This window comes from Solea solea, chromosome 1 (assembly GCF_958295425.1).
Source record: "Solea solea chromosome 1, fSolSol10.1, whole genome shotgun sequence".
NCBI classification, from domain to species: Eukaryota; Metazoa; Chordata; class Actinopteri; order Pleuronectiformes; family Soleidae; genus Solea; species Solea solea.
In genome coordinates this window covers 6217916-6233053 of record NC_081134.1, presented here as the reverse complement: position 1 = coordinate 6233053, position 15138 = coordinate 6217916, and the positions used below count along the sequence as shown (strand labels likewise).

Genomic DNA, 15138 nt, shown 5'->3' with positions numbered 1-15138 from the left:
GGCAAGAGAGCATTAATATGGATCAGCCTCCTAACCGCATCATCAAGCCTCTCACACTGAGTTAAGTGTTAAATTCATCACACATCGTTTCATCTCTCGTGACGATCAGACGCCCATTTGTGACTCTGATGGAACTCACATCTTCACAACACTCGCACACACACACACACACACACACTATCCCTGAGACACACAAACACACCGCCCCCATCCTAACCCCCCTACCCCCGCCTGAGGCAGCTCTGTGACATCAAAAGGAGCTAAGCGTTTGCATCGTGGGTAAGATCTGGGAGCGTGACGGGCTACAGAGTCTTTAGTCTCATTAAAGAGTTCTAGAGCCACAACTCTCCACATTAAAGGACTCTGGAAACTTCTTTCTGCTCAAGCCTTTAGAGCGGCTACCAAATGTGACACTTCTCAAAAGTCAAAAGTGAAAGAGAGGAGGAGGAGGGGCCGTTCCCTGATGGTATGTAAGAGCAATATGTATTTCCAGAGTAGGTTGGAATAAAAAATAAAACGACGAGTGATGCTTGAAAGTTTACTTAAAAAAAGTTTATTCAGTGATATTGCACTTTGAGACTGCTCTTCCTTTAATGCAGATAAAAATACACCTAGATGAGAGATTGTGCGAGGAAGCGCGTACAGCACGGTGTTTTCACAAAGCTGTGAGGAAAGAGTTAAAATCACAGGAGTAATAATATCTCTCACTATAGTCATGGAAAGTCAAACAACACGTGCTATAAAGCCTTGCTATAGAGATTCTATGCACCCTATTTATTTATTTACATCAGATAGCAAAGGAAGGAGGGGGAAACATAAAAAGGTCAGCTACATAAATACAATCTCACTTGATTTCCCCACTGATGAATTAGTGACATTTTGATTTGACGATTCAGTGAAAACAGTCCAGTTTGAAGTTTCATATCATCACCAGATACTGTATAATGTTCTCTCGACAGCCAACGAGCTGTAGTTAAGATTATTTTTCTTTGAGAAAGAGAGACAAGACTTTTTATCTTGAGAGATCATGTGTCCTAGATTCTGCACCATGCGCTTATAATGTGTGGGCATAGTTACTGATGCTGTTCCTTGTCACAACAAGGTGTAAATGAGAAGCTAAACTTTCCCCTTCATCTCTCCCTTGGAACCCCATCCCTCCCTCCCTCCCTCCCGTCCTCCTTCAAATCCTGGCCTCTACATCCTCCTCGTTGGGTGTGTGCTTCTACACGAGACCCATGATGCGTGCCACCCACCAATTGCAGGGCATGATGACTCTGCAAGCCACCCTGCACCCTCTGTAGTGGTACGGCCATGGTTGGTAGCCTCCCAGCGGCTCACAGATCCTCTGGCAGTGGGTGTAGCCGCGGCGACACTCGGCGCAGCACACGCCCTGGTGGTCCAGCATGGGGTCGATGTTCATGTTCTCCTGCTCGCCCTCGAGACCCCTCTGAAAGAAGATGAGAGGGTCAGACTGTGATGTGTCTGAATCCTGTCATATGATGGCGTACGTCTTTTAGCGGCAGCGGAAGCCAGTTTCAAACCAATTGAACATGGATTTCTGACAGAGGCAGAATGAGGAGGAGGGGATGTTGTCAGATGTGGGTTTTTGTTGTCAAATATTTTCTTTTCAGCACACCGCTCGCTGTTTACCCCCCTTTGTGGTTGTCGGCAGCATGTTGCAGGGGTTGGGGGATGCTCATGGTGTGAAGGGAGAGGGATTAGTGGAAGTTGGGCCCAACATAGAGGGTGAGGTTGCAGGCTGTGTATAAATGGGAGTCTGTGTGTGCTCAGCAGGGCATAAGGGGCCACAGGAGAAGGAGGGGGGAGGTGTTGTGGAATTATTCATACAGCGTCAGTGCTGAAAGAAAAGCTTTGGACAGCCTCGCACAGAAAAAGCATGCACAGAAAACACACCCGCTCAGATTTGCCGAGACAACGCCGTGACCCCGGCATCTGCTGCCGCTTGCACAGCTGTGAGAGTCTCTCTTTTCTTAGATGTCCCTCAGATCTGAGTGGACAGTTGTGAGCGTAGCAGGACATTAACACAACAGGAGAAGAAGAAGTGAAGTACATGTTGCTGTGTTTGACTCACATGATATGGGTTCTCTGGGTTGAACTCTGCCTCCACATCTTCCTCCGGCTCCGCGGCCCCAGCTGTCTGGCGGCGCTGGCGGGGGACGGCTCTCCTTTCCCTCTGTCCGCCTGCACACATCACAGTCTCACTATCTGACAGCAGACCAAATGTAGGCGCGGGAGAGGCACTAATGTGGCCCAGCTCCTGATTGCACAGTCGTGTCTCAGGCAACATTCTCAAGTCCTCAGATGTAGAATATAATTGTGTTTTGAGAACGTTTGACCTCCCCCCTGCATGCACAGAACTGTTTAGTCTTTGACTATGACAATAAAAAAAAGAGCTTTTTTTGCTCTTGCTTTTTTCTTCCTGACGCTTTAACAATTGCAAACTGGCATAAATTGCAATTGCTTGACCCACGTCCTCTTTGTTTTATGTCTGTTTTGCTTTTCTTACTTTCACATCTTAAAGCTGCAGTGAGTAGTTTTTGGTGATTCTTTACTTTAATGGTTTGCAGGGACCAACGGACACGTTTCTAAGTTGGACTGCATTCTAGTGTGACTGAGCGAGATCTGAACACGTGACGAGTTTCACCGTTAACTTCGAGCTCGTCATGTATCGTTGGAAGCAGCTCTCGTCCGTACAGAGCTCCTGACGTTAACAGTGAAACTCGTCACGTTGTGTCCGGCGCTGCATGGCGTTGTGAAACCACACGGCACTTTCATCCATGAGCAGTCTGTCTGACGGCTTACTGGGTGAGTAGGTGGGGCGGAGCCAATAGATTGGCAGGTCTCCGCACAAGTCCTTGATCTTGGTGCTGAGGAAGGCGGAGTCTCTAATGGGGGGGCCGGCTGCAACCCAGATCAACTCGTCCTCAAACTTGGCCGGCATCACCTCGTCGTCCTTGACAAGGCAAAAAGGGTAAGAAGAGACGATCAGACGCCAGAAAAAAAAAACATCTGGATCCTGAAGGAGTGATATTAGCATTTATGCATTTTATGACTACTCCTCCCCTTTAAATAGACCACACTCCTCAAATTCTGTAGGATTGTAATCTGCATTAATGCTGCGCCGCTAATGGTCCAAATCAAGCAGTAAAAGAAGAAGCCCTTAAGGCTTTCGTATACAGATTTGCTGTGCACCAACTTTTAGCTTTACAGTATATGCAATGTCAGGATTCATCAACGGGGGTAAGGGAAGGAGCTACATTTGTCCTAAATGTACAGGTTTCTGCACAATGCCTAATGAGGTTTCCAGGGGAGAGACTGTGTAAACATATGTACTGTGTGACACGGCCCCACAGGTAAGTGGGGAATTCTGTGGGGATGATTTGGCCCAGAGGCATTTGTTCCCGGGGGCTGCACTCTGCAGTCGCCACAGATATGTTTAGGGTATGTTATCCTCCAAACCTTTCACAAATGCTGCTGCTGTTCTTTTTTTTCCCCAGCTCAAATGATTTGCTGAAGGGAAAAATAAGAGCGGGGGCTCTACTTCTCTACTGCTGACAGATAAGAGTTTATCTGACCCACTCTCTGTGGATGGGGAGTGTGTGTGCGCGTGTGTGTGTGTGTGTGTTTGTTGCTTATCTAACCCAGATTTGCCATCACTCTAAATTATAGCAAATGACCAGCCTGCAGCAACCATTATAACAACATCTCCCTGTCCCCACACACACACACACACACACACAAAGGGCCAAACGATCATTTATGAGGCAAAAAGAGGCAACAACACACACACACACAAAAGCACAGACGTGAAATAAATGATCGTTTACGAGACAGAGAGAGGCAATAAGAGCAGCCCTGCGTGATAATTAATTTTGCGATTGTTCGTGTGTGTGTGTGTGTTGTTGTGTCAGTGTTTATGTGCATACACATTCATGAGGGCAATCGTGGTAATGTGGATTTATGTGGATGCGAGGCTTACGCAGAACTAAATTATTTGAATTATCAGACAGCCTCAATTGAACCATCACGGGTGTTTGTGAGTTGTGATACCAATCTGCACACATATGGTACTGTACATTATGTTGTGTGTGTGTGTGTGTGTGTGTGTTTGTTTTATATCATAGCGCAGATAACTGTTAAGTGGGAGATGGTTTCCCACACATGGGAATCGCAAAGGTCTCCTCGGTTTATCATTGGTTTTGGTGATTCATGCTTCCACAGCACACATTAGTGTTATATCACAGCTGAGAGTTTGTAGTGTAGAGCTGAAGCTCGGCAGAGAACACACGATGCTTTAAATCCAACTTTGACTATTAAAAACAGCACTATGCTTTTTTAACGGCTTCAAAAATAATATTTGATGCATCACTGACTTGTAATAGGGAGAATTGTTTGTTCGAACTTCTATCCTTACATTATATATAGGTTTGGAGAGAGTGTAAAAACACTGCAAGAAGTCTTTTACTTATAACCCATTTCCACTGAGCGAAACCTGTTTAATGACCAGGGTGAATATGTTTAATCGACATTCACTCCCTGGTCAAATGACTTTGCAATAAAGTAGTTTTAAGCTGCTTTGGCTCCAATCTTCATTAGTGGGAACTCAAGACCCAGGTGAACAAACTCATTTCTTCTTCATCTGCTTAATTTTTTTGCAGCAGCAATGTAAATTCCAGCATCATTTCAGAGACTCAGAATCAGGCCCAGCAAGTTCAAGAGTAATGCTGAACTTAGGTCGGTTGAAAAGACATTAAAGTGATGATATCTGCTTTCATCGTGGCGTTTTATCAAACCTGCTCCTGCACAGCTCTGGACCAGATTTGACGCACTATCTGCAATTATCTCCAAGTCCAACCCCGACCTGTCCAGAGCTGTTACCATTTGTGGTGTAACCTGGACCCCTTACCCGTGATTAAACATGCTTACATGAAACTACTCTATTTCAAATCCTCTGTATAAACCAACTATAGCTCCTCTCGTTCACTGTGATGTCAAACAATTACTTTACACTTTACTTTAACAAATCCTTGCAGATGACTTCTTAGAACCTTATTCAAACGATAAATTGTGCTTTAAATTAAAATTTAATTTAATAAATAAATTTTGACATTGAGTGCCAGTCTATTCAAATGGGCGGCCCGTGGACCACATGCGGCCCATAACCAACTTCATAGTGGCCCTGCCTGTGGTTCCACCAGAAATAACGGTATAAATAACTAGAGAAACACTTTTCACTGTCCCTCAAAGATTCCTACATCAAGAAAAAAGTTCGATAAAAGTTCTGAAAAATCAGTCAGGAGCATCATTCACCGTCTCACACACAGCCCCTGAAAACAGCCCCACAGTGAAAACACATGAAAGATGTTTCATGTTCTTAAAACCTCCCCTGATCAATAGATGTTAAATTCCTGCAATAGAAAGGAGATATTAGTAGAGAACACACTTTCTCAGAAGAGAATAAATCAAACCCACCAGACTGAATGTCATCGATTCCTTGTTGAGAGTCTCCACATCAGGAAGGCTCGCCTTCACCTCGGTCTTGATGAAGCACTTCTCTCCTCCTGAAAAGCGAATACCTGTGATCCCCTAGAGTGGTCAGAGGTACAAACAATAAGCTGGACTTTATAACTGTTTTTCTGTGATCAGTTTCACCATCAACAGTCGCAGAAATGAAACAAGAGAACAGAACAGTTTTTAGTTTCTTCTTTCGCCCATCCTCACCCTCCAACCCCTAAATATCACATGATGATTGAAGCCATCCAAACAACACAAAAAACCCAGGTTACATACACTGGCCACTTTATTAGGTACACAGGAGCTTAATGTGGTAGTAACATGTGATTATTTGAGTTGCTGGTGCCTTATTTGTTATTTCAAACCATATCTGGCCATTTTTGTCTGACCTCTGGCTTTAGTAAGACATTTTCCCCCAGAGAACTGATGCTCACTGGACATTTTGTCTTTTTCTGACCATTCCCTGTAAACCCTAAAGATGACTGTGCATCACAGTAGATGTGCAGTTTCTGTAAAACTCTAAGCAGTCTGTCTGGCACCGACAACCATGCCACATTCACAGTCATTTACATCAACCTTTCTTTTCTACTCTGAACTCTAGCAGGTCATTTTCACCATGTCTCTACGACTAAATGCACGGTCTCGTGTGATTGGCTGATATTTAAAGTGGCCAGTGATTGTTTAACATAGACAGTAGGGCACATTTTGACCAGCTCATAGTGGCTAGTGTATTGTACAGTATCTCACAGACTGTGAGTGAAGTGATTTCTAATCGTCTTTCAGCAGCTCTGAGAGCAGCTAACAGGAGGCCTCCATCATTTCTAGTAAGAGGAGGAGGTGTCATTAAGTAAGAGGAAGCACTGCGAGCGAGGCTTGACTCTCCTCATAATGTTTGACGACTTGATGATTGTGATATTTACATTGTATCTGAGATTGAAGAATTGCTCTCGCAGAGATGGTATGTGATTAAAGGTCGAGGTTTTAATTGTTGAAAGGCCAAAATTGTAGCTTCACTAGTCTGGTTAGCGGTAATTAAAGGTCAGACACCACCAGTGTGATTTTTTATTTATTTATTTTTTAAATGAAAATTGGAGGGACAATGTATCCCATCACTGATTGGTCCACAGGAGATAACATGTCTACTTATTAACTTCTCTGCAGCTGCGATGAGCCCCTCTCTCTCTCTCTCTATCTTTCTCTCCTCTTTTTCAAGGTTCAACAGATCTGATGTTCTCCTCTCCAACATGCTCAAAGCAAGAGAGCTGGTGTCCATGTTGATGATGAAGCTGCTTTGATGTGACACAGCTGATACTCTTGACTGTTCAACTCACAATCTCAAAGTCGTGGACCTCCACGGCCTCGTCGGCCCCGCTGCCTGTGCTGAATCTCTCCATGTTTTTGGCCGTGTCGATTTCCATTGAACCCTCCTCCACTTTGCCATTGATGCTCATGGTGTAGTGGACATTGTAGACCTACACACACACACACACACAGAAGGTTCCAGACTGGCATGTAAGGTATGAGAGTCACCCCACCTCCCCAGCCTTCTCCCTTTCACTCTCTCTCCTCCAGTCTTACCTTGGACGTCTTCTCCTCACACATACAACCTCTCTATTCTTGATGTTTTTCTTTCAGTCACACAAACACACACATACATGTTCATTCAGGCTTGTTTAAAAGAATAAATCCTTACACCTCTGGCTGATGATGACCCTTCTACAGAGCCTTTTCATCTTGTCCTAATGGTATTTTCAGACTTCATATTGGAAAAGGAACGAGCCCGAGAGCTGCATTTTGCCTCTCATGTCTTACACCTCTTGCCCCTGGAGCATCAGCCGGACCAGAGGCTCCTCACACACCATTACCACCCCCACCCCCACCCCCACCCCCAGCCACACACACGCATACACAAGGACTCCATTCACTGACCTTTACCTCACACTGTACCATGTTATTTTACATATTTTTCTGTTTACATATATTACAAAAAAAGATCCAACTTTAATTCAAACTAATTAAAAAGTTTAATTATATTTAAAAAATAAAAATAAACGATAGACTGATCAGATTTTCAACTGAAAGCCTTCATACACTAGTGTGTTCCGAGGGGCTGAATCTCATTTTTCTGGCAACTGACACACATGCTTTTAAAGACTTCAACATAGCAAACACCTCAAAATAAGATGTTTCAAATTGGAAGTGGCTGCACGGATTTAAACCTGAATATCTTGGATAACGCCAGCAAATATACAGTCAAACCAGGAGACAGAACTGTTCTCTATATGTGGTGAAGAGCACCTTTATGAACCATGTTCTAAGTTAACATCATTTAGGATAAGGATAAGTGAAAACACATTTTATATAAGGCGAACACCCAATTCCTCCCTCTATTATCTTTGCTCTATGAAAACTAAACTACATACGGACACAAACATGAAGATAATAGGGATAATTATAATCCAAAAAATGTGCTTCTTACATGTTTTTCATTGTTGTTCCAGAAATAGAACGCTCCAACTGCTCCCAGAAGAAGAAGCAAGGCTCCAGCAATGAGCACAGCAAGTCCGGCCTTCAGGAGGCGGCCGGTGGCAGCAGGCTTGACCGCCACAGCCGAGTAGGCCTATATAGGTATGTGAGTTTAGATGCATCACTGCAGTATGACAACATGGCCATAAACAATATGCTTTAGATTATATAACCCGAGTACATGACAGTAGCCTAAGGTGATGTCCATGTTTATGATAGAGACACAGTTACAGATGAGGTCAGTGTGCAACTTTTGAAAAGGTAAAGAAATAAAAGACACAATAGAGAAATTGACTGCGTGACTTGAAAAATGCCTATTTAAGATACATCAGAAACTACAGTGAAAACAGTCAGGAAACTGTATGCTCTTGTCACGATTTACACTTAAAGTCAGTTTGTCTTTTACATGAATTGGGTCCCCCATTAAAAAAGAATGTTGGTAAATGAATGAATTAAAGGTGTTACAGTCTCAACAAACACTCACCGGCGGCATGAACTGCTGCAGGTCCTCAGGTCCCGCAGAGGCGATCGGTACTTTCTCTGAGCTCCCGGCCATGACTGGAGTCAAACACGCGAGGAAACCCCACTCCACTCCTCTCCACTAACACCCCCACTACCACTTTTCTCTCAGGAGGAGGAGGAGGAGGAAGAGGAGGATGGTCACTCCTCCCGTTGCGTTTTTACGCGCCACTCGTTCCAAACTTCCATTCTTATCCTGTATATACAGGTTTTGTGAATTATATAAATAAGTAATTCGGACCTCCAGCTGTTGATCAACTCTTTACGAGAAGTTATTCTCTCTTTCATTGAATCCCTTTCCATCATTTCCCTTTGAACATCACACGCAGGGCTGCTCGTGTACATGAGTGTGATCCCTGCTGTGATCCTTAGAATTTAATATCGGTAAGCTTTACGGCAACGTCTGTCTGTGAGCAGAGTGGCATTGATTCAGTAAATAATAATATGGTGGAAGGATGGAGGGAAGGAGGTGGTGGTGAGGCTGTCTCCTCGAATCACCCTCGCACACCTTCTCTCCCTCCACCCGCCCCTCCCTCCTATGCAGGTCAGAGGTGACTCAGGCGGAATGTCGCACCTTTCCTCTCCATCCGCCACAAACACCGTGTGCACCGTGACAGTGCTGCATCTTTACCTCCACCGTGTGTCTTCTGTCTCTCCGGGACACTTCGGCAAGTGTGTGTGTGTGTCCTGAATGCGTGATTATAGTAGAGGGGGAATTACGTAAGGAGCGCGCGCCGTGCGCATTTGGCACATAGACAAGAAAACATCCTGACAGGAGAAAGGAAGTTTTATTCATAAGGACGTCACGTTCTTCAGCGCATTTCAACTGTTTGGCTGCTTATTAGACTTCCTTATATGCATATGAGCTGTTTCTTGCGCACAAATTAGGTGGAAAACCCTGAGCACACGTCTTCAATTCCTTTTGTTGCGAAATTGCACCTTTACATCCACACAGATGAAAATAATACCTCTGAAGGTTTTCGCCTGAGTGATTTGTTAGGAAACCTTGGCGTCTGCTCTGGCATCTCCCCAGAAGAATCATGTTCACAAAAGAGAGAAAGGGAAAAGAAAAAAAACTTATCTGACCTTCTTCACTGGACTGCAAGGACAGAGGCTGAGTGCTGCAATAACAGCGACCCCTGTTGGCCTGTCTTGACTGATGTCCTGACTCCTCCAGAGCATTCACAAACAGCTTCTTCTCCCCTGAATAAACACTCATCACTCAGTTGCTCAGAACTGTATTTCAAACTTTTATTTTCTCTCCGAATATCGCGATGGCCATAATAATAATAATAATAATAATTAAAAAAAAACAGAAATCTGTACAATGACTTATTATTGCATTCAAATCATTTCATCAGCTTTGTCACAGGCCCTCGACCTCAACAGGGGCCATTTTAAATAGTCAGCATGCTTAAAGGTCAATAATTATAATTCATATATATATATGTATATATATACATGTACACGTCTTTGCATTTAATTCTTACTATTATAAAAAATAAAATCTCTGTTTATGTACAAAGCTTTGCATATGATACAGTTCATGTCCAACAAACTCATTTGATTGACTTCAAAATGTGGCTTTTGCAGTTAAACAAAAACACAAATATTCACATATAAACTTATTCAGTGTATATACATATATATATATGTATATGCACACTTGCACCTTGTCAATGATTCATAAATTAAATAAACTTTACATTGCTGTTGAGAGTGCTAGTTCAGGCCTCGTTGTTGGGGCAGTGTGTCGGGGTGGGGGTGTAAACAGGGATGGTTATGTCACTGATCTCCTGGGCCCTCACGGGCTGCGGTGACGAGACCATGACGTAGTCGAACTCTCTGTGCAGCACCTTCTCGTACACGCTCTGCAGACCCACTGTTTTGGGGATCTGGGCCTGGTTGTAGTTGTCCCTGCGGTTGGGGTCCCGGGGCAGGGAGGCCGTCTTGGGGAGGCTGCTGAAGGAGGAGAGGGTCGGGGCCGGAGAAGGGGCCACGTTGGCTCTCACTGCTGAGGGACTCCAGCAGCGGTCTGAGTGACCCAGGACCTTGCATTCACTGGTGCAAGCCCACAGAGCTGAGAGACGAGAGGAAACAGAAGTTAGAAAAGTGCCCTAATTTTAAACTCAACCATTTAATTGAATTCTTTTTATCACTAAGTATGTGCAGTATGTGTCATGTCCTGTGTACATGCACTAAAGTGGATTCTTTGTTGTGATTTGGTACAGCCTGAGTAGTTTTGTTTTTATGTTAAATGATGTGAAGGCATTTAAGTGTGCAGCACTTCAGTCCAAGAAAAATGTTCCTGCATGTGACAAAGTATATTAAAACTATCCATTCATTTAAATATGTTTAGTCTTTACCATTTTGGCCACCCATGGGAGGAACCACAGTGCCGTCTCTCTTCAGTCCAGCGTCTCCACTGACGTCACTGTCGCTGTCATTGAAGTCGCTGTCCCCCTTCCCGCTGTCTTTGCCACTAAAGGCCGGGTCTCTGGCAGAGATTGTGGTGTATGAGTTTCCCTTCCAGATGGTGATGGGTCTCACTGCCTCCTTTCCATTCCCATAACCGGGCAGAGTAGAGTATCCCTGCAAAAAAACAGAGGAGAGAGGTGAATTTCTGCTGGATGAACACACACACACACACTCCCCACTTTAAGGTACCAAAACGCGTCTCACCTCGTGTTTATTCCCACGCTGCTTGTTGTTGCTGTCAGAGTCGTACACACATGGCACCTCGCTGCCGTCCTCTGACGCCGAGCACAGGTCACTGCTCCCGGGGTGAGCTGAGGTGAAGCCCCCGGACTGGCTGCCGTAAGAGTGACCATCAAATGCTGTCCCTGCCGCGGCCCCGTGGAGAGGGATTAGTGGGTTGTCCGCCACGTGACTCCTGCTGCCACGCTCCAGTGTGCCCTTCTCCCCGTATGAGTCGCTGTCTTCTCCACCTTTGTCGTGCTTGCGCCGGTTGCAGGTGGTGGCGATGAGTATGATGGCGAGCAGCAGGAGCGTGCAGCTGCCCGCGAGGACGACAATAATGACCACGGACAGGTCCCACTGCGCGTGCACCTCGTCACCCCCGCCTGGTGACTGGTACACTGTCCTGTCGCTCAGCGGGGCGCCCGCCACGACGAGGAAGTGGAGCGTGGCCGTGGAGGTGAGAGCGGGTCTCCCGTTGTCACTCACTGTCACAGTCACAGTCAGGGTCTCGTCCACGTCGTGATTGAGAACCTGGTTCAGGTAGATTTCCCCGGTGGCTTTGTTTACTGAGAGCACGTAGGGTTCACCGGTGGCTAAACCAAAGGAAAGATCCGAGTTCACGCCCTCGTCCGCGTCGCGCGCCTCCACCCGCGTAATGACGTAGCCGGTCGGTGCGTCCCGGGGCAGCAGGACCTCAGCGGAGCCGTTATAGAGAGGCGGGTGAGTGATGGCGGGTGCGTTATCGTTCTGGTCCACTATCCTCACATAGACGTTAGCGCTGCCGGACAGAGGCGGGGAGCCGCCGTCACTGGCCGTGATGCGCAGCTCCAGCTGCTTCATCACCTCATAGTTGAAGCTGCGGAGCGCGTACAGTGAGCCGCTGGCCGGGTCCAGGGACACAAAGGTGGAGATGGGGGAGCCCATTAAGTAGGTGTCCGCCAATTTGTAGCTGACCTTCCCGTTTGACCCCATGTCCATGTCCCGCGCCACTACCGTGGTGATGTACGCACCTGGAGCGTTGTTCTCCACCACCGCCACCTCATACACCGGTTTACTGAACACCGGCGCGTTGTCGTTCTCGTCCGTCAGTCTGATGGTGTACTGAGTGATGGTCCTGAAGGGCGGGGAGCCCAGATCTTCCGCCACCACTGTCAAGTTATATTCGGGGATCTTCTCCCGGTCTAAGGGGCTGGTGCTCACGATCATGAAGCTGTCCTCGTATGCCTGCTGCAGTTTGAAGTGGTCGTGTCCGTACAGTGTGCAGTGCACCTGTCCGTTTGCGCCAGAGTCTCTGTCCGAGGTGCTGACCAGCGCCACGAAACTCTCTCTGGCTGCAGCCTCAGTGATGTACGCTATCCCCGCCGTGATGGACGTCATGGGGGTGATGGAGATCTCCGGTGCGTTGTCGTTCACGTCCTGCACCTGCACTACTATTTTACAGATTGCCGGGCTCGGGTTCGGACCCAGATCGGTGGCCTGGACGTCAAACTCGTACGTCTTCTTACTTTCAAAGTCAATCGGGCTCTCCAGAGTGAGCCGCCCCGTCTTCCTGTCAACTCTGAAGAGTTGTCGTATTTCTTGGGGGACCTGGTGACCGAACCCGTACACCACCTCACCGTTCAGACCCTCGTCCGGGTCCTCAGCGTTCAGGTCCAGTAGGAGCGAGCCCACGGGCGCGTCCTCGGGCAAGTCCACGGAGAAGCTGCTCCTGTCAAACACCGGGCTGTTGTCGTTGTAGTCTTTCACCTTGATGTTGATGCGCGTGGTTCCGGTGCGGGACGGGTTCCCTCCGTCCATGGCCACAAGCTCCAGCGCGTAAGACGACTGCGTCTCCCGGTCCAGTTCCTTCATAAGCACCAGCTCCGCATATTTAACCCCGTCGGCTCTGCTGAGCACGTCGATTGAAAAGTGACTATTAACGGAGATCTGGTAGCTTTGGATGTAGTTCACACCAACGTCCTCATCCACGGCAAAGTCCAGTGGGATCCGCGTGCCCACCGCTGTGTTCTCGGAGATCTCCAGACTCGACTCTTTCCGTGGGAACTCGGGGGAGTTGTCGTTGATGTCCTTGACCTCCACCTCGACATGGATGAGTTTGAACTGCTCTTTGGAGAAGGTGACCACGTCGAAAGCGATGAGGCAGTGCAGGGTGTGTTTGCAGATCCGCTCCCGGTCTATCCTCTCTCCTATGGTCAGCTGCCCGTCGCTCTCCCTCAGACGGATGAAAGAGGAGTTGAACTGTTTCATCATCCTGAAATTGTTCCTGGAGCCTCCCGACAAGGAGGGAGAGGAGGAGATGTCCTTGGCCAAGTTTCCAATCACTGTCCCCGGCGCGTCTTCCTCAAATGTCTGATATTTAATCGTTTTTCCTTGTGTGACAGCAGAGATGCTTGTCAAAGAGACGCACACGAGCACCAGCAGCCCGTTCCACCCTATTCCTCCCATCTTGAGAGCTTCACTCCGAAAATAATGTGAAATTCAGCAAAGTGTCCGTAGTGAGTCCAATTTAAGGTCAAAACAACGCAACTGTCGACTCTTTGTTAGTATAAACCCTTTCATAAATATTCCATTTGTCTTTGGTTGCGCACTGTATATGCGCTCAGCTCTCTGTTCTGGAGTTGTGCTGCTCTCAGCGCAAGAAGGGCTGCAGTGTCTGCAGGAGGGTTTATATGGGGAGGCATGCAAATGAGCCGCACTGTGGCCAATCCGGGCTTTGAGAGGGAAAAGGGGGAGACTTCTGAAAAAGCTCTAAAGCCCCGTTTAAAAATTCCTGAACTGTGCGGGGAAACTTGGCAGCGAGTGTGCGGGCTGAACGCGGGGTTTGATTTAATACAGCTTCAGTTTCCGTTGCTTGTTTATGTTCAACGAGTCTGCGCACCGGCACACGGGGGAGAGAGAGCTCACAGAGATGCGCAGTGTCCCTGAGATAGAGGACAAAGCATTTGAATACAAGTGTCTGTCCATATAGGCGCACCTTCTGTGTTCACAGATTTATCCCCACGCGCGTGTCCATGTGCAACCCACCCGTGTAAAACCAGTCACTGACAACTCCCAACTGTCCCACTGTATATGACCTCTCCACATCTGATCAGGGGAATAACTTCATGAAGGAAAAAAAACGACATTAACCCCCCCCCCTTTTTTTTGTTCTCCACAGTGTTCTGATCAACTCATGCACACAAATAAGATTTCATATACTTTGATAATGCTGATACAGCTTATGCTGAGTAACTGCTGTGCCACGGATCCAAACAGAAATGTGTTGTAACTGCACGGTGGTAATAATAGCATCAGCTCATTTTACTTTCATTAATACATTCCATAAATTTGCGTTGCCTTCTATTATTCATCCCCCGGTGTATTCCAGTAATTGTTTGCACATCGGATCATTTCTGAGTGAAAGATCCATATAAACATTGATTTTAGTCTCAGATCCGCTCACGAGATCTCTGTCTTGTGCGCGCGAGAGGGGATTTCTTTATTTTTTAAATGAAAGCCGGTGTAACGACCCGGTTTAACATGCGACTCTCCCTGGCCTCGTCTGCCTGAACAGAGCGGTCACGCGCGCTCTCACGCACCCTTCCACGAAGCCGTTACAAATGGGATTTGGCTGGAAACGTATTTAGGAGGGGGGGGGGGGGGGGATTTATCGGGATTTCTAAAGTGAGATTATATCAAAGGCGTATATGAAGCCCTCGTTAGTAGCAGACGGGATAATGGCGTGGCAGGGTCTCCCTTTGCAGCCGTCCACACCGGTATTGTGGCCCCTGAGCTGCAGTCCGTGGGGGCCCTATAACTCCCGCCGCCTCCACGCAGCCCTGTGCCTCATACTGCAGCATAATGGGGCAGAGCCACAGG

At 46.9% G+C, this 15138-nt stretch overlaps 2 protein-coding genes across 2 annotated transcripts; both read right to left on the bottom strand.

The window, feature by feature from the left end:
- Positions 1–524: 524 nt before the first annotated feature.
- LOC131462183 (leukocyte cell-derived chemotaxin 1-like) lies at positions 525–8684 on the bottom strand. Its single transcript, XM_058633202.1, has 7 exons — positions 8546–8684; positions 8015–8155; positions 6867–7007; positions 5494–5607; positions 2824–2974; positions 2093–2202; positions 525–1447 (listed from the first exon to the last, which is right to left on the bottom strand). The coding sequence occupies exons 1-7, from the start codon at positions 8615–8617 to the stop codon at positions 1223–1225; spliced, it is 954 nt and encodes a 317-aa protein (XP_058489185.1). The 5' UTR covers positions 8618–8684; the 3' UTR covers positions 525–1222.
- Positions 8685–10257: 1573 nt separating this feature from the next.
- On the bottom strand, positions 10258–14076 carry LOC131460721 (protocadherin-8-like). The gene is made up of 3 exons (XM_058631464.1): positions 11263–14076; positions 10947–11172; positions 10258–10660 (listed from the first exon to the last, which is right to left on the bottom strand). The coding sequence occupies exons 1-3, from the start codon at positions 13723–13725 to the stop codon at positions 10308–10310; spliced, it is 3042 nt and encodes a 1013-aa protein (XP_058487447.1). The 5' UTR covers positions 13726–14076; the 3' UTR covers positions 10258–10307.
- Positions 14077–15138: the final 1062 nt, after the last annotated feature.